Source organism: Myotis myotis, unplaced genomic scaffold, assembly GCF_014108235.1.
Source record: "Myotis myotis isolate mMyoMyo1 unplaced genomic scaffold, mMyoMyo1.p scaffold_m19_p_3, whole genome shotgun sequence".
Taxonomy (NCBI): Eukaryota; Metazoa; Chordata; class Mammalia; order Chiroptera; family Vespertilionidae; genus Myotis; species Myotis myotis.
Genome location: NW_023416335.1, coordinates 116,569,365 through 116,597,188, shown reverse-complemented (window position 1 = coordinate 116,597,188; position 27,824 = coordinate 116,569,365). Strand labels below are relative to the sequence as shown.

The 27,824-nt window shown below is 38.4% G+C and overlaps 1 protein-coding gene across 9 annotated transcripts in view; it reads left to right on the top strand.

Annotated features, from left to right (window-relative positions):
- The window catches only part of CDK8 (cyclin dependent kinase 8), a 164,301-nt gene that overhangs the window by 126,224 nt on the left and 10,253 nt on the right, over positions 1 to 27,824 (top strand). For 5 of the 9 annotated variants that reach the window (XM_036298199.1, XM_036298200.1, XM_036298195.1 and 2 more), the window contains exons 5-7: positions 16,476 to 16,533; positions 19,004 to 19,135; positions 26,999 to 27,142. In XM_036298199.1, the coding sequence (XP_036154092.1) occupies positions 16,476 to 16,533; positions 19,004 to 19,135; positions 26,999 to 27,142 (334 nt within the window). The remainder of the gene's footprint in view (positions 1 to 16,475; positions 16,534 to 19,003; positions 19,136 to 26,998; positions 27,143 to 27,824) is intronic. The other 4 variants (XM_036298197.1, XM_036298196.1, XM_036298202.1 and 1 more) reach the window with 4 other exon arrangements.

The following is a 27,824-nucleotide window of genomic DNA, read 5'->3' as shown; positions in this document are numbered from 1 at the left end:
TGGTTATGATTGTATTAACTTCAGAAAATGATTTTAATCTGTATAATAGTTTGTATGATATAGGAATTATTCTTGAAAGGTTGGTAAAACTCATCTGTACAACTCTGATTCAGATGTATTGAAGTGGGGATGGATGATTTTTTTACTACCATTTAATTTTCTTTAGTGATTATTGAACTATTCAGATGTTCTGCAAAGCCCTAAATTTAAGAAAGCATTTAGAAATAAAATACAAATTACTCTAATTGATCCTAGAAGAGGTAGAAAAAGTAAGTAGACCAGTGACTATAGAAGAAATAAAGACATTTGTTGAAAGGCTACCTCTGAAAAATGTAACATATGCAAATGGATTCACAGTTGCTCAGTCCTCACTAACAAATAATCTTACATTATATAAACTGTTCTAGAGTAGTTAGTGCAAACTAATGTTTCCTTAATAGCTTTGTAGTAAGAAAGCATTACACTGACAGAAACCTATAAAGAAAATGCATATAATCCTGGACCAGTGTCACATATAAATATGTATGCATATATCTTAAACAAGATGTTAGCAAATAGATCCAGTTGAACATTAAAAGAATACTATGCTATAAGTAACTAAAGCTCATTTCAAGCATGTGAGGAGGATTCAATATCTTGCAGTGTGTTAACAGAATTTACCATATCAGTAGTGGTAAGAGAGTAACACTATGGTTATGTCAGTAGTTGTAACTATAAAACTTTTGCAAAATTCAATATTCAGTATTTGACAAAATTTAATTTTCATTTCTGATTGAATTTCTTAATAAAATTAAGGAAAGAAGGAAACTTGCAATCATGGAAAGTATATATAATTTAGTACCCGCATAATGAAATTTTGTTTAATGATGGACCACATGTGTCGATGGTCCCATAAGATTGTAATGGAGATGAAAAATAGGACCCTTTACAGGTGTGCCAATTTTTATCTTTTATAGCATATTTTGACTGTACCTTATTTTATGTTTAGATGTATAGGTACATAAATTCTTATCTACACTAATAAAAGAGAAACATGGTAATCGGCGTATGACCGCTACCCTTTTCATTGGCTAATCAGCGAGATATGCAAATTAACTGTCAGCCAAGATGACGGCTGGCAGCCAGGCAGCTTGAAACTAACATGAGGCTTGCTTGCCTCAGTGACGGAGGAAACCAACATTCCCCGCCTGCGGCTGCAGGCCTCTGAGCGGGCATTTTAAGAAACATTGTAACAAATACCGCCGGACTTCAGCCAGCAGATTCGCAACATTGTAAGCAAAGGCCAGAAACCTACTTTCAGCACTGGAGGGAGGCCTAAGAGCTGGAGCCAAGCCTCAAGGTAAAGCTGGCCCAGAATAAAAAAAGAAAAAAAGGAGCGGTTGGGAACTTCAGTCACCCCCAGCCTGAAAACAGCCCTCAGCCCCTCACCCAGACTGGCCAGGCACCCCAGTGGGGACCCCCACCCTGATCCAGGACACCCTTCAGGGCAAACCAGCCGGCCCCACCCATGCACCAGGCCTCTACCCTATATAGTAAAAGGGTAATATGCCTTCCGGCACCGGGATCAGCGTGACGGGGGCAGCGCCCAAACCCCCTGATCGCCCTGCGGCTCTGTGTGTGACAGGGGGCGGGGTCCCAACCCCCTGAGCAGCCCTGCTCTGTGCCTGATAGGGGGGAGCTCCCCAACCCCCCCCCCCCACGGGCCCTGCTCTGTGTGTGATGGGGTAGAGCCATAACCTCCCCATCGGCCCTGCCCTGAGTGTGAGAGTGGCGGCGCCCCAACCCCCTGATCGGCCCTGCTCTGTGGGTGATAGAGGGCGGTGCCCCAACCCCCTGATGGGCCCTGCTCTGTGGGTGATAGAGGGCGGCACCCCAACCCCCTGATTGGCCCTGCTCTGTGGGTGATAGAGGGCGGTGCCCCAACCCCCTGATTGGCCCTGCTCTGTGCTTGACAGGGGGTGGTGCCACAACCTCCCCATCGACCCTGCCTTGAGTGTGACAGGGGACGGTGCCCCAATCCCCCAATTGGCCCTACCCTGAGCGTGACTGAGGGTGGCATCACAACCTCCCAATCTGTCCTGCTCTGTGCATGATGGGGCGGCGCCCCAACTCCCCAATCGGCCCTGCTCTGAGTCCAACCAGGGGCTGCACCTAAGGATTGGGCCTGTCCTCTGCCACCCGGGAGCAGGCCTAAGCCAGCAGGTCGTTATCTCCTGAGGGGTCCCAGACTGCGAGAGGGCACAGGCTGGGCTGAGAAGGCCCCCCTCCCCCCCGAGTGCACAAATTTTTGTGCACCGGGCCTCTAGTTATGTTATAATTGCCTACAGCATTCAGCACAGTAATATGCTGTATAGGTGTGTAGCCTAGGAGCAGTAGGCAATACCACATATAACATAGGTGTATAGTAGGCTTTACCAACTAGGTTTGTGTAAGAGCATTTTATGATGTTCGCACAATGACAAAATTGCCTGGTGATGCATTTCTCAGAACATATCCTTGTTAAGCAGTACATGACTGTGTACAGCTATTATTATTTTAACCTCCCATCACTCCTGTTATTTAACAACTAGAGGCCCGGTGCACAAAAATTTGTGCACTCGGGAGGGGGCGGGGGAGCGTGCGTCCCTCAGCCTGGCCTGTGCCCTCTTGCAGTCTGGGACCCCTCGGGGGATGCCCACCTGCTGGCTTAGGCCTACTCCCCAGGGAATCGGGCCTAAACTGGCAGTCAGACATTCCTCTGGCAGCTCAGGAGCCCTCGGGGGATGTCCAGTTGCCAGCGGGGAGCAGGCCTAAGCTGCAGTCTGAGATCCTTAGCGCTGCTGAGGAGGTGGGAGAGGCTTCCACCACCACCGCTGTGCTGGCAGCCTATAGCCTGGCTTGTGGCTGAGCAGAGCTCCTCCCATGTGAGAGCGCTCTGACCACCAGAAGGCAGCTCCTGCATTGAGCGTCTGCCCCCTGGTGATTAGTGTGTGTCATAATGACCAGTCATTCCCAGTCGTTCTGCTGTTAGGGTCAATTTGCATATTACCCTTTTATTATATAGGATGTTCTGGAACTCTTCTGTTCCAACTATAACCTAAATAACTGTGATAGGGGAGGTTACATAAAATAGGATAACTGCAGTGGTTACTATGCATTTATTATTTGTTTACTGTTGAAGGAACAAATATAGGAATCAAAAGGGCCTTTATAAGAGATGTATAATAAATATAAATAATACAGATTTAGAGAAAGCTGGAATTATGTCTACCAAAATATTTGTAATGACCTAACCCTGTAAGATGAGATTTCAGGTAAATTTCACTTTCTTTATACTTTTCTATATTTTCATTTTTGACAAGAATATATATTTTTTTTATTTAATTTTTGAAAAACGGTTGCTAATAAACTTTTTAAGTCTGTAAAAGGTATAAATGACTAAAAGCTAGAAAATGATCAAGAGCAACTAGGATCGTCTTATCAGGTGGTATAGAAAAATCATTATGGGCACATTGTCCAATCATGCATAGGTAGCCTCTCCTCCGGCAGGATTTTTAAAGAATCACTGCAATAGTGAATCACTGTTAAAAGATTACAATGTTATCTGCCTTTGTAATTATCATTATAGAATCTTATGACTGTTTACATACCAAGCATTATTTTAAGCCTTTTATGTGCATTTGTCACATATAATCTTAGGAATAATACTAAGTTGTCATTTCTATCCATACTTTATAAATGAGGAAATGAAGGTGAAGGACCCAAAAATAATAGCTGATGATATTCCTGATTATTTTTCAGCCTCTTTATTAGCTCTTACCTATTGTAATGTTCTGAAGAGGTCTGTTATATTTCTTAAATGTTAGGGAAGAGAAAAGTTGAGAACTATTGGTCTAAAGTCTATGTCTGTTTAAATATAGGGGAAAAAAGTTATAGTATTAGAAAAAGTGTATTTTATTTCAAAAGACTGAAACATTTTATATCAGCAAAATGAAAATACAACAAAGAACTTATGGTTTGTTCAGTTTGGCAATTGTACAAAAAGAAATAGAAATATGTATATATGTACCTTGACATTTTTCCATCAGATTATGACACATTTTTAAAAATAAGGAATGTGCAAAAATTATGGAATTGCTTTTTTAGAAAAATTCAGTGTGTACTAGAAGACAAAGATATGCATAGTAAGCATTAATGCACGAATCCTGCATTAATTTCTCAGAACACAGTAAAATGAACTAGAAATAAAAGCAGAATTATATTTTCTTAACTGTTCGACAGCATCAATTGAAAAATTTGCCATTTAAGATACAGAGTTTGAAAGTACAAAAGATATTCGAGTTAAATCTATACATTCATGGCAAATTGCAAGACACATCCCAGTGTTAGAATTCTTTGCAATCATACAAGTAAGCAAAAAGATATAGCTTTAAACCAGTTGTTTGAAAAGCAAATTAAAACAACAACAGAAAAATTGGATTAGAAAAAGAAATAATAACAGATCCGTATCAATTAAGAAAAACACAAATACTAACCAAAAGTTAGACCACAAGTGATATAAGCAATAAATTCATTCAACATACATCTAATAGACATAAATTGTGTTTATAAACATATTTCAACAAGTTCAGTTTTATTAGCAAAGTAATGCAATAATATTGAGGAGATGCCACGTCATCCTTTTTTTAATCCTCATCTGAGGATATTTTTTTTCCTATTGCTTTTTAGAGAATAGAAGGTGGGGAAGGTTAGAGAGAGAGAGACATCAACTGGTTGCCTCCAACATGAGCCCCGACCCGGAACTCAGGTACATGCCCTTGATCAGGAATCGAATCCGTGACTCTTCTGTGCACTGGTTGATGTTGGAACAACTAAGCAACACCGGCCAGGGCACTACACGGTGGGTGTGTGTATCCCTCAGCCAGCCTGCACCCTCTCCAATCTGGGACCCTCAAGGGATGTCCGACTGCCTGTTTACTGGGATCGGGTCTAAACGGGCAGTTGGACATCCCTCTCACAATCCAGGACTGCTGGCTCCCAACTGCTCACCTGCCTGCCTGCCTGATTGCCCCTAACCACTCCCTGCCAGCCTGATTGGTGCCTAATTGTTCCCCTGCCAGCCCAATTGCCCCTAACTGCCCTCCCCTGCTGGTCTGGTCACCCCTAACTGCCGTCCCCTGCTGGCCTGGTCACCCCTAACTGCCCTCCCCTTCCGGCCTGGTTGCCCCCAACTGCCCTCCCCTGCCGGCCTGGTCGCCCCCAACTTCCCTCCCTTGCTGGTCTGGTCGCCCCTAACTGCTCCCCTGCTGGCCTGATTGCCCCTAATTGCCCTTTCCTGCAGGCCTGGTCGCCCCCAACTGTCCTCCCCTGCAGGCCTGGTTTCCCCCAACTGCCCTCTCCTGGTCCTCGTCGCTCCCAACTGCCTGCCCCTGCAGGCCTGGTTGCCCCTAACTGCCCTCCCCTGCTGGCCTGGTTGCCCCTAACTGCGCTCCCCTGCAGGCCTGGTCCCCCTGACTGTCCTCCCCTGCAGGCCTGGTTGCCCTTAACTGCCCTTCCTTTCAGGCCTGGTCCCTCTCAACTGCCCTCCCCTGCAGGCCATCTTGTGTCCACATGGGGGCAGCCATCTTGTGTGTTGGAGTGATGGTCAATTTGCATATTACTTTTTTATTAGATAGGATAATAATCAATTGTGCACTGACAGTGTAATGCAGGAGTTAAGAGGATGGACTCTTACTGCATTTGAACCCTGGTTTTGCTAATGATGAACTAGTATGAAGTAGTTAATGTGGACTAACACAGTTCAGCTGAGTTCTTTCTATCTTTGGTCATCTTATCTATAAATTGGAATAATATCTACTCATGAAGAGTTACTGTAAGGACGAAATTAATTAATCTGTGTAGTGGACCTGGTGCATAACTAGCATTCATGTTGCTGTTGTCAAATTGTCACTTCCATGCTTAAAAGTTTTTATTGAAATTTCATTTTCAAGAGAGATAGAACATTTTTTAAAAAATATATTTTATTGATTCTTTACAGAGAGGAAGGGAGAGGAAGAGGGATAGAGAGCTAGAAACATCGATGAGAGAGAAACATCGATCAGCTGCCTCCTGCACACTCCCCACTGGGTACGTGCCCGCAACCAAGGTACATGCCCTTGACCGGAATCGAACCTGGGACCCCTGAGTCCACAGGCCGATGCTCCATCCACTGAGCCAAACCAGTCAGGGCAAGAAAGAACATTTTATATGCAAAGTAGATCTGCATTATCTGGGCGCCACCTTAGTAACCACGTTTCCTGCTGGTGTACCCCATGCTTACAAATGACTTCTTGAATAAACCAAGCTATTTCCTGCTTTATTCAGAGCCTTCTTGTTTTTCTTTCTGTCTGAAAAGTTTTTCCCAACTCACCCACTTACATAAGTAATCCTTTCCTCTGGGTAGTTCCTTTTTACCCTTCAGGTCTTAGTTTCAATATCTGCTCAGAAAGGGCGTCCCTCACCACTCTTCCAAGTAGTACCCCCAGTTTTCCTTTCCTTACCAGCAGATACAAAGCAGGGTCCCCATTATTCTCTTTAATGGAACCCTTTTTTCTTTTATAGCATTTATTATACTTTATAACATTTTATGTATTTACTTACCTTTCCTAATATCTAGCTTTTCTGTGTGACAGGGATCATGTCTATTTTGTTAACCCCTATCTATCACATGCCAAGGACAGTACATGATATGCTCTCAGTATGTTGAATGAAGGACATAAATTACAACCTGGAAAGTAAGAATTATCAACAACTTAAAAATATTCATTCCGAATGATCCATCAATCCTACCTTTAGTAAATTCTTTTTTTGTTTGTTTTTAATCCTCACCTGAGGATGTGTTTTTGTTACTGATTTTTAGAGAAGGGAGAGAGAGAACACTGACCAGTTACCTTCCTTATGCACCCTGACCAGGAATTGAATCTGCAACCTAGGTATGTGCTCTGATCAGGAATCAAACCCACAACCTTTTGGTATGCAGGATGACACTCCAACCAACTTAGCCACCTGGACAGGGCTTTTTAGTAAGCTCTTTAAAGGAGATTATAAAAAATTGAAAAAGCCATCTCAGCATTATTGATAATAATGATAAACTGAAAAAAAAATTGTATGTCTAACAACTAGAAAATAATTAGCAAATTATGACACATAGAAAAATTACTGTGTAGTCACATAAAATTATAGTAAGTTAACATAATGTTATCATGTTAAGAGAAAGGGCAGATACAAAATAGTAGAAATAAGAAACTGTAAAAAGATACATATCAAAAAAAGAAAGTATACCAAAAAATTGTGGTTAAAGTTATATTGAATTGTATTAATAATATTGAAAAATATTAACTTTCCTGTGAGACCATTTATTATATTATAAAAGGGAAAATGTGTTATGTTTTTTAAAGTATCAAAAGTATTAATAAAAATTGCATGAAAGTTTAATTTTGAACAAATCTTGGATAAAAGCACTAACTTAGTTACTTATGGATTGCTGTCTTTTTTCATAGACAGATCATCAAGAATCAACTTTTCCTATTGATTCAAAGTCTCTAATTTTGCCTCAATACATAGTGAACATATGAGGACCCCATTTTTATCCTTAGAATAAAGAGTTGTTGAAGTTAACAGATGAGTCACTGTTCTCTACTTCTACACCTATGTCAGATACCTCTGAGTGATGATGGCAGTGGCCTGATCAGCCCGATTTATGTTCTTTCTCAAGAAAAGAATTCCCTGTAGTACTTACTTTTTTAAAATCAGAGTTGGCTTCTTACATAAAACCAATTTGTTATTCCTGTTGTATGCTAAGCATGTAAAATTCTGGAGACTAGAAAGCCTCTTTAAGAACGGTTGTGTGTGCAGTACAAAAACCTTGCTTTAAGAAATATCAATGAATTTCTCTGTTTGTTTTGAGCATAATAACAGAAAGCAAGAAGAAATGCCATGAGACTACAAAGCAAGGACATGTTTTTATAATTATAAGCATGTTTTGGATGGGGGGGGATAAAACCAATAAGATAAGGAATATCATAGTTTCAAACAAATATACTTCAGATAAATATCCCATTGATACGTTTCATTGTTCAGCAGGCAATAAACGGTGTTCTATAATCACTTCTGTGCCTTGTATAGTGTTGCCATACTTAAAAGTGTTGCCATGAGGTTATAACACTTTTAAGTCATGTTGGACCTCTAATCTTCATAGCAACAAATATAGTTTGATGGAGTAAATGCTTCATCAAATATCACCAGCAAAGATTCTATATGTTCTTTCAAGGTGATTATGTTTGGTAGTATATGAAAGATTGCAGACCATTTACCATAATTATAGTTATTACTCTTTGTTTCATATATTATCACCAACTAATTGGAAGTTTGGGCTCTAGAGTTAAAAACTGCTACCAAATTCTCCTACTGATAAAGAAAAAAAGAAATTTACATTTTTGGAGAATAAAATATTATTTCAATGTGTCATTAAATACTAAAACAAAAATTGTCCATCAAGTCTTTTGAAGCTTTCCTTAATACTGATTAAGCAATAAAACAATGCTGATAAGAGTATTCATTATTCATGATCTTTAGAGGTTTTTTTTCCCCTTTTTCTAGTGAGATTTCCATTAGGTTACATGCACAAAAGAAATTTAGTGTTAAATTGTCTGCTAATCTGAATATCATGCCCAGGAGCATATGGAACGCTACCATGGAAAATAACAGGAGGGGGGGACCCATTGTTTGTTAAACAGTGTTATTAAAACAAGACTTAAAAACATTCTCTTTATGACTATAAAGTATGTCCACACTAATTTAAATTCATTTAAAGGCAAAGGTATTTTTTTTTTTTTTTAAGAACTTAAAATTTTACTTTTAAATTACAGTTTGCATTCAGTATTATTTTGTAGTAGTTTCGGGTGTACAGCATAGTGGTTAGACAATCATATACTTTACAAAGTGTTTCCCCCTATATTTAAAGTACTCACCTGGCACCATACGTAGTTATTATAATACTAGAGGCCCAGTGCATGAATTCGTGCATGGGTGGGGTCCAGCCAGCCTGGCCCCAATCAGCAGATCAGGGCTGGGCCTGTCGGGAGGAGGAGACGGTGAGAGGTTGGCCAGCTGGCCCACCCCGATCAGGGCCTAATCAGGGCCTGGCTGGCTGGGGGGAGGGCTTGCGGGCGATTGGCCAGCAGGTCCTGTCCCCATTGGGGTGGCGGGACTGGCCGTGTGGAGGGGCTGTGGGCGGTGAGCCATCCGGCCCCACCCCCGAATGGGGTGGGAGGGCTGATCAGGGGTCAGCGGCCGGGGGAGGGACTGTGGGAGGTTGGCCAGCCAGCCCTGCCCCTGAGTGGATTGGGGGGCCAATCAGGGCAGAGTTGGCTCGGAGGAGGGGCTGCAGGCCGATCGGGATGGTGGGAGCCCATCAGGGGCGGGGCTGAAGGCAGTTGGCCAGCCCTGCCCCCTGATTGGGGTGGGGGCCCAATCTGGGGTGGGGCCGGGCGGGGGAGGGGCTACAGGAGGTTGGCCAGCTGGCCCCACCCCCCAATCCGGCTGGTTCGCAGGCTGCAGAGGGTGTCATAGCGACCGGGCGTACGGTACTTACAGCATTCTGGTTTCTGGTTTTTTATATATATAGATTATTGACTAAATTCCCTAGGTTGTACTTTATATCCCCATGAGTGTTTTATAATTACCAATTACTTCTTAGTTCCTTTACCACTTTCACCCAGTCCCCCAACTCTATTCCCCTCTGGCAACCATCAATCTATTTTCTGAGTCTATGAATCTGTTTCAGTTTTGTTTGTTCATTTATTTTGTTTTTCAGGTTCCATATATAAGTGAAATTATATGGTATTTGTCTTTCGCTGACTAACTTATTTTACTTAGTATAATACTCTCTAAGCCCATCCATGCTGTTGCAAATGGTAAGATTTCATAATGAGTAATATTTCATTATACATATGTACCACAACATTTTTATCCACTCATTTATCGATGGGCACTTAGATTGCTTCCATGTCTTGACTATTGTAAATAATGCTGCAATGAAGATAGAAGAGCACATATTCTTTTGAATTAGTGTTTTGGATTTCTTTGGATATATACCCAAGAGTGGAATTGCTGGGTCATGTAAGGCAGTTCTGTTTTTATTTTCTTGAGGACCCTCTATACTGCTTTCCCTAGTAGCTGCACCAGTCTGCATTCCCACAACAGTGCATGAGGGTTCCTTTTTCTCCACATTCTCACTAACACTTGTTTGTGGAGTTATTGATGATAGCAATTCTGACAGTGTGTGGTAATAACTGATTGTGGTTTTAATTTGCATTTCTAGGCAGAGATACTTTTAAGTAGAAGTAGATATGGTTTTGAAGACCTGCTTCCATTCATACAGTAGGCAGGGAGTTGCCTAGTAAGTTAATTTTTCATTAACTGGTACTTTGAACTTAAACCCTAATACTAGGCCAGACCTTGACAAAGAAACTGTTTACTCCCCACCAATTCTCAGATCCAAGTTTGGAACTGGACCAGTCCAGTAAGTCTAATAGTGGTCGGCAAACTCATTGGTCAACAGAGCCAAATATCAACAATTGAAATTTCTTTTGAAAGCCAAATTTTTTAAACTTAAACTATATAGGTAGGTACACTGTTATTAACTTAATTAGGGTACTCCTAAGGCTTAGGAAGAGCCACACTCAAGTGGCCAAAGAGCCACATGTGGCTCGCGAGCCGCAGTTTGCCGACCACAGGTCTAAAATAAAATGAAGAACAAGAGAGGGATTTTGTTCCTCTTTGCCCAGTAGCAGGCTGACCAATAACTTCCATCCCAGGACTTCTCAGTTCTTTTTTTTTTAATAGATTTTTTATTGATTAAGATATTACATATGTGTCCTTATCCCCATGTTACCCCCTACCCCCCCCCCCCCGCTCATGCCCTCACACCACCCCCCCCATTGTCCGTGTCCATTGGTTAGGCCTATATGCTTGAATATAAGTCCTTTGGTTGATCTTTCCCCCTTACCCCCACCCTCCCCTACCTTCCCTCCAAGGCCCGACAGTCCAATCAATGCCTCTCCATCTCTGGATCAGTCCTTGTTCATCAGTTTATGTTGTTCATTATATTCCACAAATGAGTGAGATCATGTGGTATTTATCCGCTCTCCAGTTCCATCCATGCTGTGACAAATGGTAAGAGTTCCTTTTTCTTCTTCCTCTTCTTAAAGAATACCTTTCAGCATTTCATATAATGCTGGTTTGGTGGTAATGAACTCCTTTAGCTTTTCCTTATCTGTGAAGCTCTTTATCTGATCTTCTATTCTGAATGATAGCTTTGCTGGATAAAGTAATCTTGGTTGTAGGTTCTTGCTATTCATCACTTTGAATATTTCTTGCCACTCTCTTCTGGCCTGCGTGGTTTCTGTTGAGAAATCAGCTGACAGTCGTATGGGTACTCCCTTGTAGGTAACTGAGTTTCTTTCTCTTGCTGCTTTTAAGATTCTCTCTTTGTCTTTTGCTCTTGGCATTTAAATTATGATGTGTCTTGGTGTGGTCCTCTTTGGGTTCCTTTTGTTTGGGGTTCTCTGCACTTCCTGGACTTGTAAGTCTATTTCTTTCACCAGGTAGGGGAAGTTTTCTGTCATTATTTATTCAAATAGGTTTTCAATATCTTGCCCTCTCTCTTCTTCTGGTATCCCTATAATTCTGATGTTGGTACGTTTGAAGTTGTCCCAGAGGCTCCTTACACTATCTTCATATTTTTGGAATCTTTTTTCTTTTTTCTTTTTCGGTTGGGTATTTTTTGTTTCTTTGTATTTCAAATCTTTGACTTGATTTTTGGGATCCTCTTGTCTGCTGTTGGATCTCTGTATATTATTCTTTATTTCAGTCAGTGTATGCTTAATTTCTAGTTGGTCCTTTTTCATATCCTCGAGGGTCTCACTAGGTTTCTTGAGGGTCTCACTAAATTCATCGGCGGTTTCCATAAAATTCTTGAAAAACCTTATAAACATGGTTTTGAACTCTATATCCAGTCGTTTGCTTTCCTCCATTTCTGTCATTTGTGACCTGTTTCTTTGTCTCCGCATTTTTTTATGCTTCCCTGTGTTGGTAGAGTGGTTTTGTGTGCTAGGTGTCCTGTAGGGCCCAGTGGCTCAGCCTCCCCCGTTACCTGAGGTGGACATTCTTGGTGCACCCCCTTGTGGGCTTTGTGTACAGTCTTGTTGTAGTTATGCCTTGATTGTTGTAGGATCACTGGGAGTAATTGACCTCCAGGCCAATTGGCAGTGAGAATCGGCTGTGTCTGCAGTGGGAGAACTTCTGTGCTGAAGACACCCTTCTGGGGCAAGACTTGCTTCAGTGGGGCTTTGGTGCTCACTGAGTCTGCCCCCTGGGTGTGTCCCTTATGGATCTGAGGAGTTGTAATCCGGATGGTCCCCCTCTGACCACTGGGTACACTGGCTCTTGGAGGTTACCCAGCAGGAGCTATGAAGAGAACTGCAGATTCCCCTTCCTTTTTTGGAGTTTGGAGGTGCCCTGATGAGGCCCAGCTGTGAAGCAATGCAAGCTGCTGTGGGGCCTTGGGCCTTCTCTTGGAAGTTCTGAGTCTGTGGCCTAGCTGCAGTTTGTTAGGTAATTTTCAGGTTGCAAAGGGCCAGGGCATTCATATGCAAAAGCCTCTGCCGCAGCCTGGGTGGGGCAGGGTCTCAGGGAATCAAAGGGCGGAGCAAGGAACTATGGCGGATTCTCAACCCTGCCCTAAGGGGCCGCGCACGTCTCAGTGTCCTGATAATTTAATTGCTGCAAGCACCTCTGAGGGAAAGCCGCCCTCGAGTTCCGAGTTCTGCCCGCTGCCAGACAGTCCAGTTTCTCCCCGTATGAGTCCTGGGTCCCCAGAGACTTCCCGGAACCGGAGTTCAGAGCAGTCGGGAGCTTGTGACTCCCTCCCGATTCAAAAAGACAGCCACGTCCTCAGGTACCAGCCCCTTTCCGCGCACTCTCGAGCCTCCGTACCTTTGCACTTTACTTCCACAGCTCCTGACCCTCAATGTGCTTTTCTCTTTCCTTCTAGTTGTAGAATTTCCACTCCGCCAGCCTTCCTGTAAGTTCTGGATGATGTTCGTTTTGTCTTTTTATTGTGTTTTGAAGTTGTTGTAGGAGGCAGCAATTTCGGTGTTTCCCTATGCCGCCATCTTAGTTTCTCAGACTTCTCAGTTCTGGGCTCAGCTGCTGAATGACTAATCCAAATAGAAGTAGGAGAGGGATGCCCATGTATACTTGTGCTTTTGTCAGATTTGGAGATAATCTTTTAGGATTGAGGAAAATCTATCACAGAAAATCAGTTAACTTGTACCTCTGGACAAGGGAGTGGGATTTGGAGTGTGGTGAAGGAGTTATGGGTGGCAAAGGGTCTTTAACTCTTAACTGTATGTGACTTTATATTTTGAATTGATTATAGTCAGAATGTGTTCATGTATTATTTATGTCTTTAAGGGGGAAAAAGAATCAGGTTTTTCCAAGTAGCATAAATGTAGGGTCTTTGGGGGCAGAAATAAGAGGATAGCAATGATAAAGTTGTAAAAAGTTTAGTCACAGAACACTGAAAATATACATGTGGCAGGAGCAGTGTGAAGTGGTGGAATATAAGGCTGCAGAAATTGGTGGGAATGAGTGTACAGGTACCTTCCATCCCCTCAAGGACTTCGGATTTTGTTCACAGTTGGTGAGAGACCAATTAGAGTTGAAATAACATTTTAGTAACAATAATAAAGCAGAGCAAAAGCATTCAAAGACATTTTTGAAAAGGTTCATCCATACCTCTGTCTTTTTTTTTTTGTTCTAGTCCTATTAGGCACCATATATATATATATATTGATTTTTTACAGAGAGGAAGGGAGAGGGATAGAGAGTTAGAAACATCGATGAGAGAGAAACATTGATCAGCTGCCTCCTGCACAGCCCCTACTGGGGATGTGCCCGCAACCAAGGTACATGCCCTTGACTGGAATCGAACCTGGGACCCTTCAGTCCGCAGGCCCACGCTCTATCCACTGAGCCAAACTGGTCAGGGCCTACTAGGCACTTTTTAAAAACAGTTATAGTAATAGTTTATGTATCATTTTATGTTCTGCTCTTTTCCCCTAATCTTGTAATAATTTTTTATGTTACTGTGGAAGAGTTTAAGTAAGGGAATGACATGATCAGCTTTGTCTTTTAAAAAGATAACTCTGGCATCACTAGGGAAGATGGCTTGATAGAAGAGAATCAAAATAGGGTTAAAGAGTAGGGAATGTGTTTAAGAGATGTTTAGGGGGTCCTGCCGATGAGAAGAGAGTTCTAGCAAACATGAAAGTACGCCCCTGAGTCCACATTGTAAGTTGAGAGCAAGCCTTACCCATCAGCCAAATAGAAATACTGCTTATTCCTCCTGGAAAGCTCCCCTCTGCCTTCAACATTTTGTACAAGTCTCAGAGATCTGGTTTCATTTTGAAGTAGGCTGAGCTCTAAGAGTCTTTGCAGAGACTAAACCAGTGTTGATCCATTAACAGTGCACAAAAGCATGTAGCTCACAGGGGGTATTGTTAGTGTTATACTTCCTTTTGGTACTTAGCCGATTCCTCTCAGTGGTCAGGAGTGTGTGTGTGTATAGTGATGACAGAGGTTTTGAAAACTTTTTCTTGAATAAAACATTATCATTGTTACTGCAGGAATACATATTAATTTAAAAACTCGCTATATAAAGTTACTTTCAGAAATATACATTTGGAAGGGAGCACTAGACTGTTCAGAGATGGGGTAAATTATGCTGCTCCCCCAAAGTCTTGTTGTTTATAGTTAAGGCAAGTCATTTAATCTCTCTGGTGCCTAGTCTCCACACCTTAAAAAATATAGGAGTTTTTAACCTCTGAAATGTGTATGTTATTACTTCAGCAGTATCTTTTATTTTTGCTGGTGATAAAAAGTAACTTTGATCCTTAGTAGTTGATAGAATAATATACTGTAAGTTACATTTTATCCTTAATAGTACAGGGGCTATCACTAAGTAGGTTAGGGAAGCCTGTGAACTAGTTATCACTAAAAACAGCCTTCACTTTGAACCAGCTATCACCAGAAATCTCCAATTTGATTTTAAGGTTGCTTTGATCAATAATCAAAAGGCATTCTAATCTAGTTTCACGTTTACTTAGCAGACTGGTAGAATTAGTATAGCAGGATAAGTAAGGTGTGGGATTACTTCTTCCCCTCTCCTCTCTCTGCCTCTGTGCCCCTCCCTTGTCTTCCATCTTCCCCTTGTCCTCCTTCTTGAAGAGGGACCAACCCTTTTATGTTAGAGGCCTGATGCACAAAATTCGTGCAAGAGTTAGGCCTGCCTTCCCCCAGCTGCCGGCACCGGCTTCCCTCTGGTACCTGGGACCCGGGCTTTCCTCCAGCTGCCAGCAGGCACCTGGGAAGGGCTTTTCTCTGGGCCAGCAGGCACCTGGGACCCAGGCTGCAACCCCGGCTTCATCTGGAAGGACGTCTGGTATAATTAGCATATTACACTTTTATTATTATAGACCAGTGATGGTGAACCTTTTGAGCTCAGCGTGTCAGCATTTTGAAAAACCCTAACTTAACTCTGGTGCCGTGTCACATATAGAAATTTTTTGATATTTGCAACCATAGTAAAACAAAGACTTGTATTTTTGATATTTATTTTATATATTTAAATGCCATTTAACAAAAATGAACCAAAAAAATGAGTTCGCATGTCACCTCTGACATGCATGTCATAGGTTTACCATCACTGTTATAGATAGTAGATACCATTAGAACAGATTTTAGATGACAGTTAATACTTATATTTTTATAGAGTTAAAACTGTTTAAAATATTACTCCTGTACAATCTCACTTTAAAACTTTAGCTTCCTTTTTTATTTAAAAATAAAAGCCTCAATACTGTTCAGGTCATAGAAAATTCCTCTTACTTCACTAACTCATTTAGAAAAGACTTTATTAAATTGATTTCACTATAATTTTTTTGTTGAAACAGATACATACCTTACTGTTTCCAAAATAGGGTATCAGGTGGCTCCTTCCCTATAGTTAATTTGCTATTTAGTATTAAATCATCTTTGAAATTTTATTATTTCTTAAAGTTGCAGGGTGTTTTATATAATTGAAAGAGTTGAAAGGAACCACAACATCATAACTTAGTCAGATGACCCACAGATGTGAAAACAGACAGATAAAAGGGCCAGAAAAAACCTTAGGTGTGCATGGAGAGGAGCATTGCCATATTTGGCCTTCATTAGATTGTATATTGCTTTGCATATGTACACACAAAGTTTCTTTGGTGACTTTCTGTATTTGATATTAATTTTTGAGTAGATGAGATATTTTAAAAGGTGGATTTGTGTTATATTGGCATATTGTCTATTTGAAAGAAACCACTACTGTCTACTGAAAAAAACACACTATTTTGTTTCCACAGAAACCTGCTAATATTTTAGTTATGGGTGAAGGTCCTGAGCGAGGAAGAGTAAAAATTGGTATGTTATATCTTTGATAAGTCACAGTGTAGCACTCTTTTAAGACTTTTGTAGGCAGCTGTATCACTTCTAATTTTTGCTTTAATAATACGCCTATATTCATGTACCTCCATATGATTGAAGCCATTTTTAAAGAGTATACATTAAAAGTGAAAAGTGTTTCACACTCTTAAAGGTGTCAATCTTTAGAGACTGAAGTGTTCTGATTATAAAATAAGCCATGCAAGCTTTTTAAAAACTTTTACCTTCATTAAAAATAGCCTGTAGTTGGGGGGGGGGGGGGGGCAACGGGGGATAAGGACACATGTAATACCTTAATCAGTAAAGGAAAAAATAATAAAAAATAAAATGAAAAAAATAGAATACTTCTTTTAAAAAATAGCCTGTAGAGGTGAGTGGCTTCTGTTTGTGTTAGACCGCAAGCCTCACCTTTAGTCCCAAGGGCATTCAGCATACTGGTAATTAAACCATCAGGTCTGTTCACCTGAACCAGATTAGATCAGAACATATGCTTCTGTTGACCCCGTCTAGATTAGGAATTACAAACCAGGAAAACCACTGAGGCCAGATAGATACAGAACCTTAAGTTCTAACAAGCCTATCTTGTAGCAGGCCTTTGCCTGATGGTAAAAAAAAAAAAAAATTAATGAGCATTTTGTACTTTGGCATGTTTTTTAATAGCTTCTTAAAAATATATCCAAACAAAATTTTACCCATTTTTGATAATTTATAAGGATAGAAGTAAATTAATTTATCCTAATTGGGTTTTTTTCATTGTCATTTCTAAGTTGTGTGTGTCACATTTAGTTTGTTTTGTGTGTGGGTAGAAATGTTGTAACTGAATTGGATGAATTTAAAGGCAGCAGGTTTGTGGAACCATTTAACAAAGTTAAATAGTAATTTCTGATTCCATGATTTAATATGAATAAGAATTATAAGCTGATTTGTACCATTTCTCCAACAAAGAAAAACATAGGTGTTACTAACTCTTCTTCCCTCTCCTCCTCTATAAATTCCCCAGATCTCACTTTCCACTTTAATTAGACTCAAATATACTCTTTTATGATATAAACATTGCAAACTTTTTAGTAGTGATAACATTTGATGCACCTCAAAGTACTCCTAGTCATTGATTTCCCTAGAGAACCAGGCCCTGTTAGTACTGTCATCAAATGATGTTAAGTCCTCACCTGTGCTTTCAAAGGATTTTGTCCAATCCAGTTTGGTGCCACCAAATTAAAATATAAGTTCAAAGCATGCAAAATGTAAAAGACCCAAATAGTAGTGACAGATGTGTTCTTTACTGTAAAATTTGGGGAAAACATATACTAAGGTAGTCTAGTTTGGGGTTATATTTCTGTGTAATGTATATAATGTTGGCAGGTTTGGGGAGGAAGGCACTAACGGCTTAAAAGCATTCACATTTAAGAAGAAATAAACAGTTTTCTGTGAACCAGTACTCAGTAAGCTGACTCATGGTTTTAATTCTTTGCCAAATGTCTGTGTTTTTCAAACCTCCATAATTAACTAGATTAGGCTAGGATCTACTTCATTAAAAAATGTATGTTAGGAGAACAAACTAAACAAATGGTGGATGAATCTTGAAATTTTTGAATTGGTGGTATGGTAGTGATTTTTTTTATTCAACATGTATTTGCCAAAAGCTATGCATAAAATGACACCATACTTGATACTAAAAAGAATAGAGACATGAAAAAGACACAATTTTTGCCTTTAACAGAATTACAGTGTAGTAGGATAAACAGCCATGCCTCAATAACTACACTACACATTAAACCATATTAAGTGCCATGAACTGTATCTCACCACAGCTCCAGCTCGGATATAAGTGATGGCATTTGTCAAATCACTTAATTTCTTCTAACCTCAATGTTGTCATTTGGAAAAGAAGGTGATTGATTGAACTATATGACTTTAAAGTCTTTTCCAGCTTAACAAAATACTGTGACTCTTAAGTTAGTAAAATTCAACCCAAATAAATGGGGAGAAATAGTGGTGTTAACATACTGTACAGTCAACTTTTGATTATACCAGTCAACAGACTTATTGATGCAATGATGGAAAGCCTTACCCTGATCTCATTTCTCAGTGCGTTTGACCAATGCAAAGAATGGAAATGCAGTTTAACAATCCTGTCCCCAATGGTGGTATGGCAGATAGAAAGAAATCTGCCTAGAGGAGTAGGGTCACCCTTGACCTCTGGCAGCACAGCATGTCTCTAGCCTAGTTGAAGAGTGAGTGACAATAGTTTGCAAAGAATGAAGATCTCAGACTTGTCTTACTTTTAGGTTTTGTGTTTTTGTCTCCCAGAATTCAGCACATTTTCATATCTTACTAAATAACAGTGATAAAATTAGAGTAATCAATTAAATTTGTTAAAATCTATTTACTTAACATTCTTCTATGGGTTTTTTTGTTTGTTTGTTTGTTTGTATTTGTTTTTTTACAGCTGATATGGGCTTTGCCCGATTATTTAATTCACCTTTGAAGCCTTTAGCAGATTTGGATCCAGTAGTTGTAACATTCTGGTACCGAGCTCCAGAATTACTTCTTGGAGCAAGACATTATACCAAAGCTATTGGTGAGTAGAACTAATTAAGATTCTGTGACGTTTTAAAAGTGGCTTTGTTGTTGTAAAATATAAATATTTCTATAAATTTTTGAATCAAGTAACAGAAAAGTATAAAAGTAAGAACAAAAACTAACCTAAAATTCTACTACCTAGAAATATCATCATTGGCATTAGGGGTATATCATTCCAGACATACCTCTCTGATAGATAAATAGATACTAAAAACATTTTAAATATATGAGATCATACTATGCATTCTAAGTAAAAAGTATTTTAAATTTTACTTGAAAGGAGAAATAAGCACAGTAAAATTTCTAAGTTATTGAACTTCAGACAATTATTTTTTTCAAATATTAGTTCCTAAAATATTCCCTTAAAGTTAAGGAAAAAAATACTTTTAAAAGTAGTAATCTAGAATATCTTAATTCACTTTAAAATTTTTATAGTATTGATTACCTCCCTATTATGACATATTAGGAAATTAGTGCTTTTATACTTCTTCCCCCACCTACCTCTCATTTTATAAGCTATATTAGTAATATCATTAGTATTACTACTTTGTTGATGATTTCAGCCTTTAATTTCTGTTTGCAAGCCATAATTCCCATGGTCTAACTTAGATCATATTGTAATAGATTCAGTGTTCAGCTACCATAGTCCTTTTACCACAGGTTTATGTGCTTTGCCACTTTTTGCCCTTATTGTGTGTTTTCACTGGTTACTTAACTTGTTCTATATATGATATTAAACCTACCTTTCTTTTCTTGGATAACTCCATCCTGAAGTTTTCTGTGTTTTGCTCTATTCTGGATTGTGTTTCATCCTGGCTTTTCCTTTCTTTTTTTTCTTTTTTTTTTAAAATTCCTATGGGTTGGGTATATTTCTTTCTGGGTTTCATTATCTCATTCCTTATTTCACTACAGCATATTCTCAAGTAACAGCCTTTAAAGGGGTATCTTAGAGGTAAATTTTCTAGTTCTTGTATTTCTGAAAAATGCCTTTATCATACTTGACAATTTGTCAGGGTGCAAAATTATTTATCTAGGTGCAAAATAATTCTCCCTCAGAATTTGATGATGCTCTTCCATTGTCTTCTAGCATCAATGTTGCTAGTGAAATGTCTCATGCCAACCTTCTTCTCATTTATTGGTATATTGCCTGGGGTTTTTGTCTTTCTTAAAACAAAATAGGATTTCTCATCCTGATATTTCACAGTGATCTGCTGGCTACTTGGTAGACACATTTGATCTGAAGTTCATTTCCTATATCCCTATTTCTTTCTCTCCTAAACTAAGTGTAGACAGATGTTAGACTTCTTTTATTGAGCCGTTATACCACTTTTCTTCTCATGCATTTTCTGCCTTTGTCTTTTTTATTTCCAAGAGCCCCTTCTTTCCTCTGATTCTTAATTTCTCATAACATCTTGTATTGTTTTGTGAGAGGAAAATCTTCTCAAATATCTGTTAAGATAGTGATAACAGTGCTTTTTAATTGTTTGTAATTTGCTGTATTCCTGGAATAATTATCCATTTTTTTCTGTAGGCATTCTTTTTATTTATATGTCTTGATCACTTCTTTCCATGTGGCAGTTGTTCTTCAACTGTTGACCCTTGATTGTATCTTCATATTTACAGATCTCAGATTACATATCTCAGATTACAGAAAGTTGTTTGGGAACTTTGTGTACATTTACTTTAGGGTGATCCAGCAGAGAATTGCCATTAACTGAGGAAACCCTAAATGCTAGCAAGCACAAGTCTTTGCTTTGAGACCGTTCAAATTCTTTAAAGGAAGAATTCTCCCACTTTTGGCCCAGTCTATGTACCTGATAGCCCCTGGGCAGTGGAGGAGAGTGGTGAGAGGAGGATCAGCTCTTAAAAATATAGTTGAAACTAGTGAAAACTGGTCTTGGAGAGGAAATATACTGTGGTCCTAAGGCATGATGAAGTCTTGTGAATTTCAGGGAAGCCAGCTAGATGGCAGAGGTAGAGGGAGACATTGAGGCAGGATGCTGGCCATCATGAGGACACACCTCTGAATTATAGCCACCACAAAGGACCCAGGAGTGTTGACCAATCTTGACTGCTCCCCCCTACCTTTCAGTTTGACGGTGAAAGGCCCCTGTTCCCCTCTGTCCATCCTGACATTTTGGAGCGCCGTGGGCCGCAGCCAGTAAAGTTACGACATAATGGAATGTATTTTAGAAGACTTTTCGTTTAACTCAATGGGTAATCACAGATCCCACGCTCTGTGTGGAGGCTCCACATCTAGTTTACAGCCTTTCGGGGCGGCAGGCGTTGAACCGTTACTGTGAGCTGAGTGTTATTGTACAGGTTTGTTCAAAGGGTGGGTTTGATATTGCCAGGATGGTAGAGAGGAAAAGGCATTCTGGGCAGGAGGAACCACATGGGAACCTTCAGGTGTGTCGTGTGAATGGAGGATAGGAGTAGTTAGTGTGGCTGGAAGATGTGATGTTTGGGAGGGAAGCAAGCTTGATGTTAGAGGGAAATCATTTGAAAGGATTCTATGCTGAATGCTGTACCTTAGATGCATGCTCCATGTTTCATTCAAATGGTGGTGAGAACAGTCAGTGGATAAGATCTAGGTGGACTCGTTGACCATCCCACATTGTTATTAAAAACAAAAAGAAAATACAGTTTACCCTTGAACAACGCAGGGGTTGGAGCAACAACCACCCAAACAATAAAAATTCAGCGTATGAATTGTTGACCCTCCATATACTTGGATTCCCAATTGCGAATCGCAAATATGTACAGACTTGTTGTAGTTGGAATATTTCGAAGTACAAAATCTCCCAGAGTTGTGCAGGTCAATACTGCTTCCTACTTAACAGTAATACTGTGGCCTAGATCCTTCTCAGTACTGTTACATCTGCCTTTCATGTCCCAGAAATATTTTTACATATGTCTGCCTGGATCAGATCTTCACATGGCCAGTCTCTTCTTTTCATTCAGATCTTAGTCAAAATACTGCCTCTTCACAGAGAACTTCCTTGATCACAGTCTAAAGTAACCACCCTACCTTCCTCATCAGAGTTCCTTCCGTCTTACTGTCTTGATAGCATCAAACAGTGCCTGAAACCCACTAAAACAGATCCGCCTGTCCTACCTGTTCCCCAATTGCAGGCCAGAGCCTCTACGGCACATAGTAGTTAGTAACTTAGTATTCTGTTGAGTAAGTGAATGAATCTTGTCCCTGGGGGTCTCCTGTTCTTGTCATTACTGTGGGTTTGTATCTTTATTACTTTGTTGTCATTTCAATGTATACTCAAGAAGGTAAAAGGAGAAATACTTGTGATTATTTCTCCATATCAGTCTTGAATCCAACATGTCTTTTTTCAAAAAATCTTTTTATGTTCACCACTCTTCATACCAGCATTGAGATCACATTTTTTTTTTATAGAAAAATAAATGTAGATAAAGTTAAGTCAGCTTGATATGGGATTTGTCAACTATCTTTGTGAGTTTTCTACAAATCTAAAATAATTCCAAAATAAAATACATATATTTTAAAAAGTCAGAAGGAAAACTAAAGATTATTAAAGGTAGTTCTATTTTTGAGTTACATATTATTACCTAAACACATATTTGGTTATCTTTTTTACAAGTACATTCTACATGTACTTAAAAGCATATAAACTAATATGATCCATAGCTATTTTTTCCACCTAGAAAATGAATATTTAAAAATAGTGTTACTTTTGGTAAGACATGTTAATAGAACATACAAATAGAAAGTCATTACCTAATGTTAGCTTCTATTAACTGAAAACTTGAGACTTTGAAATCACTTAAATAAATTAAGAAATATATTATTGGCCCTAGTCAGGTAGCTCAGTTGGTTAGAGCGTCATCCTGATATGCCAGGGTTTCAGGTTCGATCCTAGGTCAGGGAACATATGGGAAGCAACCAATAAATGCATAAATAAGTGGAACAACACATCTCTCCTCTCTCACTCTTGCTCTCCCTCCCTCCCTTCCTCTTTTTCTCTCTCCCTAAAATCCATCAATAAATACAATTTTTTAAAATGTACTATCACAGAAGCTTGTGACTTTGGTTCATTATTATATTTTTATTTTTTCTTAGTAAACTTATATTTTACTGTGAACATTAAGATTTGTATAGCCTGATATTCACTAATTCTACAATCCAACATCTTTAATGCAAGGGCTCTTTGTCATAAAGCAAACTATCAGCAGTTAGGTAGATTCCTTTAGTCAAATGACTTTGTAATTTGGGAAAGAGAATGCCTTTCTTCATAGCTTTTCCCTTTTCATCAACATTAAAATTTATTGAATAACTTAAACTTTTTAAAACTTAAGAGAAACCAAAATGAATGCAAATTATGTAGTTTAAGGGATGTCCAGTTGAGAAAACAGTATGAATGTATGCATAAAATAATTTCGTCATCTTTAAATAGAAGTAACAAAGACTAGCAACCTGACTTGTAGCCTTAACTCTGTCACTCCGGAGGGTGAATGTGTTTGTGTATGTTTAGGCAAAATGAGAATTTAACCTAACTCATTTCTTAGATCCCCATCAACTCTGAGAGCTCTATGACTTTAGGTAAAAACAGCTGCCTTCTGAGATAGGGAGATCACAAAGGTTATTAACTTGGGTTGAAACTCAGGTCAGTGACAGCCCCTCTGCAATGGTGCTCCCCACCTCGTGTCCACCTGACTTGGCCAAGAACAATCTTGTATCAAAACATTAGCACAAAAAAGTTATATTGGTATCTTTATTTTTTGTTTGAGAGAGAAATTACACATAAACTATTTTTAATGTAAGTTTTAAAAAATAGAATAAAGAAGTAAAAAATGAAATTTCTTCCTTGATTTCAGTCTCTCCCACTCAATCCCATTCTTCCCATCACCTATGCAGGTAGCCTAAGAGTCCCTTAAAGTAATCAACAGGTTCCCCACACCACAGTGAAAGCTATGTACCAAGAACTTCCCTAGCAGATTGACTTCCCTGTCAAATAGTTGTAGTGTGAGCAGTTGGTAGATGAACCTGTGTGGTTGAATTTATACATAAATACCTTTGGCATCATTTAGAAGAGTTAAGTCTGCTAGTGGAGATTGGTGGATTATTTTAAACTAAAGGCTAAAAAGAAACAGCAAAAGAGCATAGGAAAAAATCTGAACATCCAACTACTATGTTCCCACTTTCTATTACAAACAGATTTTAGTGCTGTGGTCATTTACTCCATTGTTCAGAACTGTAAGCTGAATCATTAAATCAAAGAGAGGAGATGATAGGTTGTAAACATTGTCCTCCCCAGACAAAGTTAAAATCATTTTGAGCATCTGGAGTTTAGTTTGATTGACTTTGTGGAGAGGCTGAAAGGGGATTATTAATTTTTACTTTACTAATAGTAAAGGAGTCTCAAGTTTTACTAAAGTATGGATTTTCAAGCTCAGATTTTTGTCCTCAAGTAACTGAATGCCTGCTGAATATGTAGCATTCTATTAAATGGGAAATATACAATAACATAGGGAGAATGAGAACTGACGCTTTTATTAAGCTAGAAGCTTGCTATTAGTACACCTATTGATTAAAACATTATTTAACAAATCTTTTTCTCTCCCCATTTGGGCCTACTTTGCCTGGTTAGTTCAATAGCTATACATGAGCATCACAGATTTTGAGAAGTAGATGTAACTTATATGTTTTTAATTTAAAGGGAAATCTTTCTAGAAGGAAGTAAGCAGGTAGGTGAGTAGGAAACGACTTTGCCATGGATTTGGTATAATCTGACAAAATAGGCGTGATAGGGAGGAGAGACTATTTAAAATGTTAGAATTTGTCTGAAATAATAGCCAGGTCAGCAAACTGAAATTCATGATTCATATCTGCATCAGAATTTTGAAGGAAAGAAAGTTGGTGAAATTGATAAAAGTGAAAAATAAGAGATATAAAGAAAGAGGTTATTAGGGTGAGGTTAAGCAAGGTTCAATAAACTATTTATTCTTACTTTCCTGATTTTTTACTGTAAAATCAGTGTACTTTAGGGATGCTTAGAACCTTTACTGATCTCTCATCTTTCTTTACATATTTTATTTTCTTCTTTAGAATTTTGCCTAGCTAACCAGAAGGATTTGTTACATTGTCTTTTAGGTGCTATGAGTAGAATTTTAAACATGCAAGCTGACCTTTCAGCCCTTTTTGTGATCCTGCTTAACTTGCCTATCTTTTATTTGATTAAGATTATCAAAGGGTACCCATGTAAAAAGAATTAATCACAAACTCCCTAATTTTCCCATTTGCTTTCTGACACTGGTGGGTGGAATGGAAATCTATATTTACTAAAAATGAAAGTGCTTGGTTTATATTTCCTGATGAGACTTCTTCATACAGTGGTGTTGGCTAGACTTGGTTCTCTAATGTAAGGTAAAACGGATAAGTAAAAAATGTCATTTTTAAAAATCTCTTGCTGCTAGTGAGGGTGTATATATTTAAGTAAATAGATGATTAACTTGTTACTCTGAAATGTAAATATGATCATTTTATTTTAAATTAAATATCTACATTTCAGTTTTGTAGTTTAAGAATTCTGTTATTTATAAATTAAATTTTTCTCATTTTTCCATTTAAGTGGCAACTAATAACATAGATGAACAATCAGTTATAATAAAAGTCATTTTTCCCCCACTATAGTTGTATTGGTTAGATCATTCAAAAACCACTGGCTGAGTATCTGCTATGTGAAGAAGTTAACATTGTCATTTAAGGGATTTGTTGCTTTCAGCTTCAAGTTCTAAATTGGTATATAGACCTTTATATTGAGTAAAAATGTAATATGAATGAAAGTTAGTTTGTATCTTAATGCAAATGAAGGGAATTAGTTGTGTACAGAGAAGTCCATTTACCTGGCTTTTATAAGTAATTATTATGAAATTATAGCCTTTGTACCCATGTAAAGGTAGTATTTTACCCTCCTTTTTTGTTCCTATTAAATATTTGACCTTGCAAAATCTCCTGACACTTGTTATACTCTAAAGAAAAGCTTTGATTGATATTTTTTCTTTATTGATTAAAATATCAATCAAAAATTTTTTTAAAAAGAAAAATATTAATTTTTATTAAAATGTTCTATTATTTTATGTTAATGATTACTCATTTATTTCAGCCCTTTGTATTCAGCATGTCTCTATAGAAATAAACCTACATTTCTATGAAAAAAAAAAGAAACATTTTGAATGAAAAACTCTTCAAGTAGAAACATTGTTTCGTTAGAATATTTGTGTTCAGTTGCTGTCTTTTTCTTGTAATCACACCTTGCTAAATAGTGCTAACATGGGAGCATAATTATTAGACTTCACAAATTAAATAAACAAGCTAAAGGAAAAAAAATTTTTTTTACCACAAAAAATTGTGCTGATTATTTTTGGCAAGTATGCCCCATTTCAGGGGCTGGTTGGATTTTTGGTTTATTTATTTTTTGTTTAGTTTTGTTTGTTTGTGGTTCCCATGATCCATATGTAGCTTTGTATGTATTTCATAAATAAGGTAATGTTTGAAGCATTTAAAACTCACCCAAAATGTAGCTAACAAATTGATTTAAACTTGGAATGAAGCCAGTCAGTGGGGAGAGGTATAACAGGGAATGAAAGATTGGGATGGGTAGAATGGGAATCTATATTTACAAACCATATTCTGTGGTATTTATAATTGCTTTGGAATTAATATGACTTATCAGGGAAAGAGAGGAAAAAAAAACACTCCCCACCAAAATAAAAATGCATTTTCTTTTGGAAAGAACCACTTTATTTTCCTCCTTTCTTTTTCTTTTTCCTTTCCTTTTTTTTTTCATTTTCTTTTTTTTTTTTTTTTTTTTTTTTTATTTTAAAGATATTTGGGCTATAGGGTGTATATTTGCAGAGCTACTAACGTCAGAACCAATATTTCACTGTCGACAAGAGGACATCAAAACTAGTAATCCTTATCACCATGACCAGCTGGACAGAATATTCAATGTAATGGGATTCCCTGCAGGTACACATTATGTTTTCGTTTTTAAATCACTGTTGTTTGAACTTAGGTATCTTCATTGGAAAGGTGCATATTTTTAGCTGATAAAAGCTACTCTTACTTGATTCTTTATATTTATGACTTGTCTTAATCAAAGATCCATAGAAATAGCAAAATTTGTAAAGTTCACATTTTAGCATAAAAATATTTATGGGTTTCCTGAACTTGAACTTGCAGGTGTATTTTTGTTTCTTTTTGTTGTTGTTCTGTTTTGTTTTGTTGTTTAATATTTGAAATTATAAAATATTTGCAATATCTGTATTTAAAAAGGTGCCTTTAGTTCTTACCAGTGGGAATTGCAAATAAAATTCAATAGCATGCATTTTTGTCTGGCAGCACATATTATGCTGCCATTAATTACTTGGCACTTGAATATAAATTTTGAACATGATTTTTCTTTAGAACACTGTACAGAATCACATTGTATTGAATAATAGCATATTTTTCTCTATAATCTTTGTCAATAAGAACATTCTTTTTAGTGTTGTCATACAACAGTCAGAATGTAGGTGAAAGTCAAGCATTCCAACAACCTTGATTGCACTGATTTGTGGCAGGGAGAAAGTTGTTTAGGTGTCTCATCATGGGCATTAGATCTCTTCAGCTGTATCCCATTCCTTTGTTATACCACAGAATGATAGTTCAT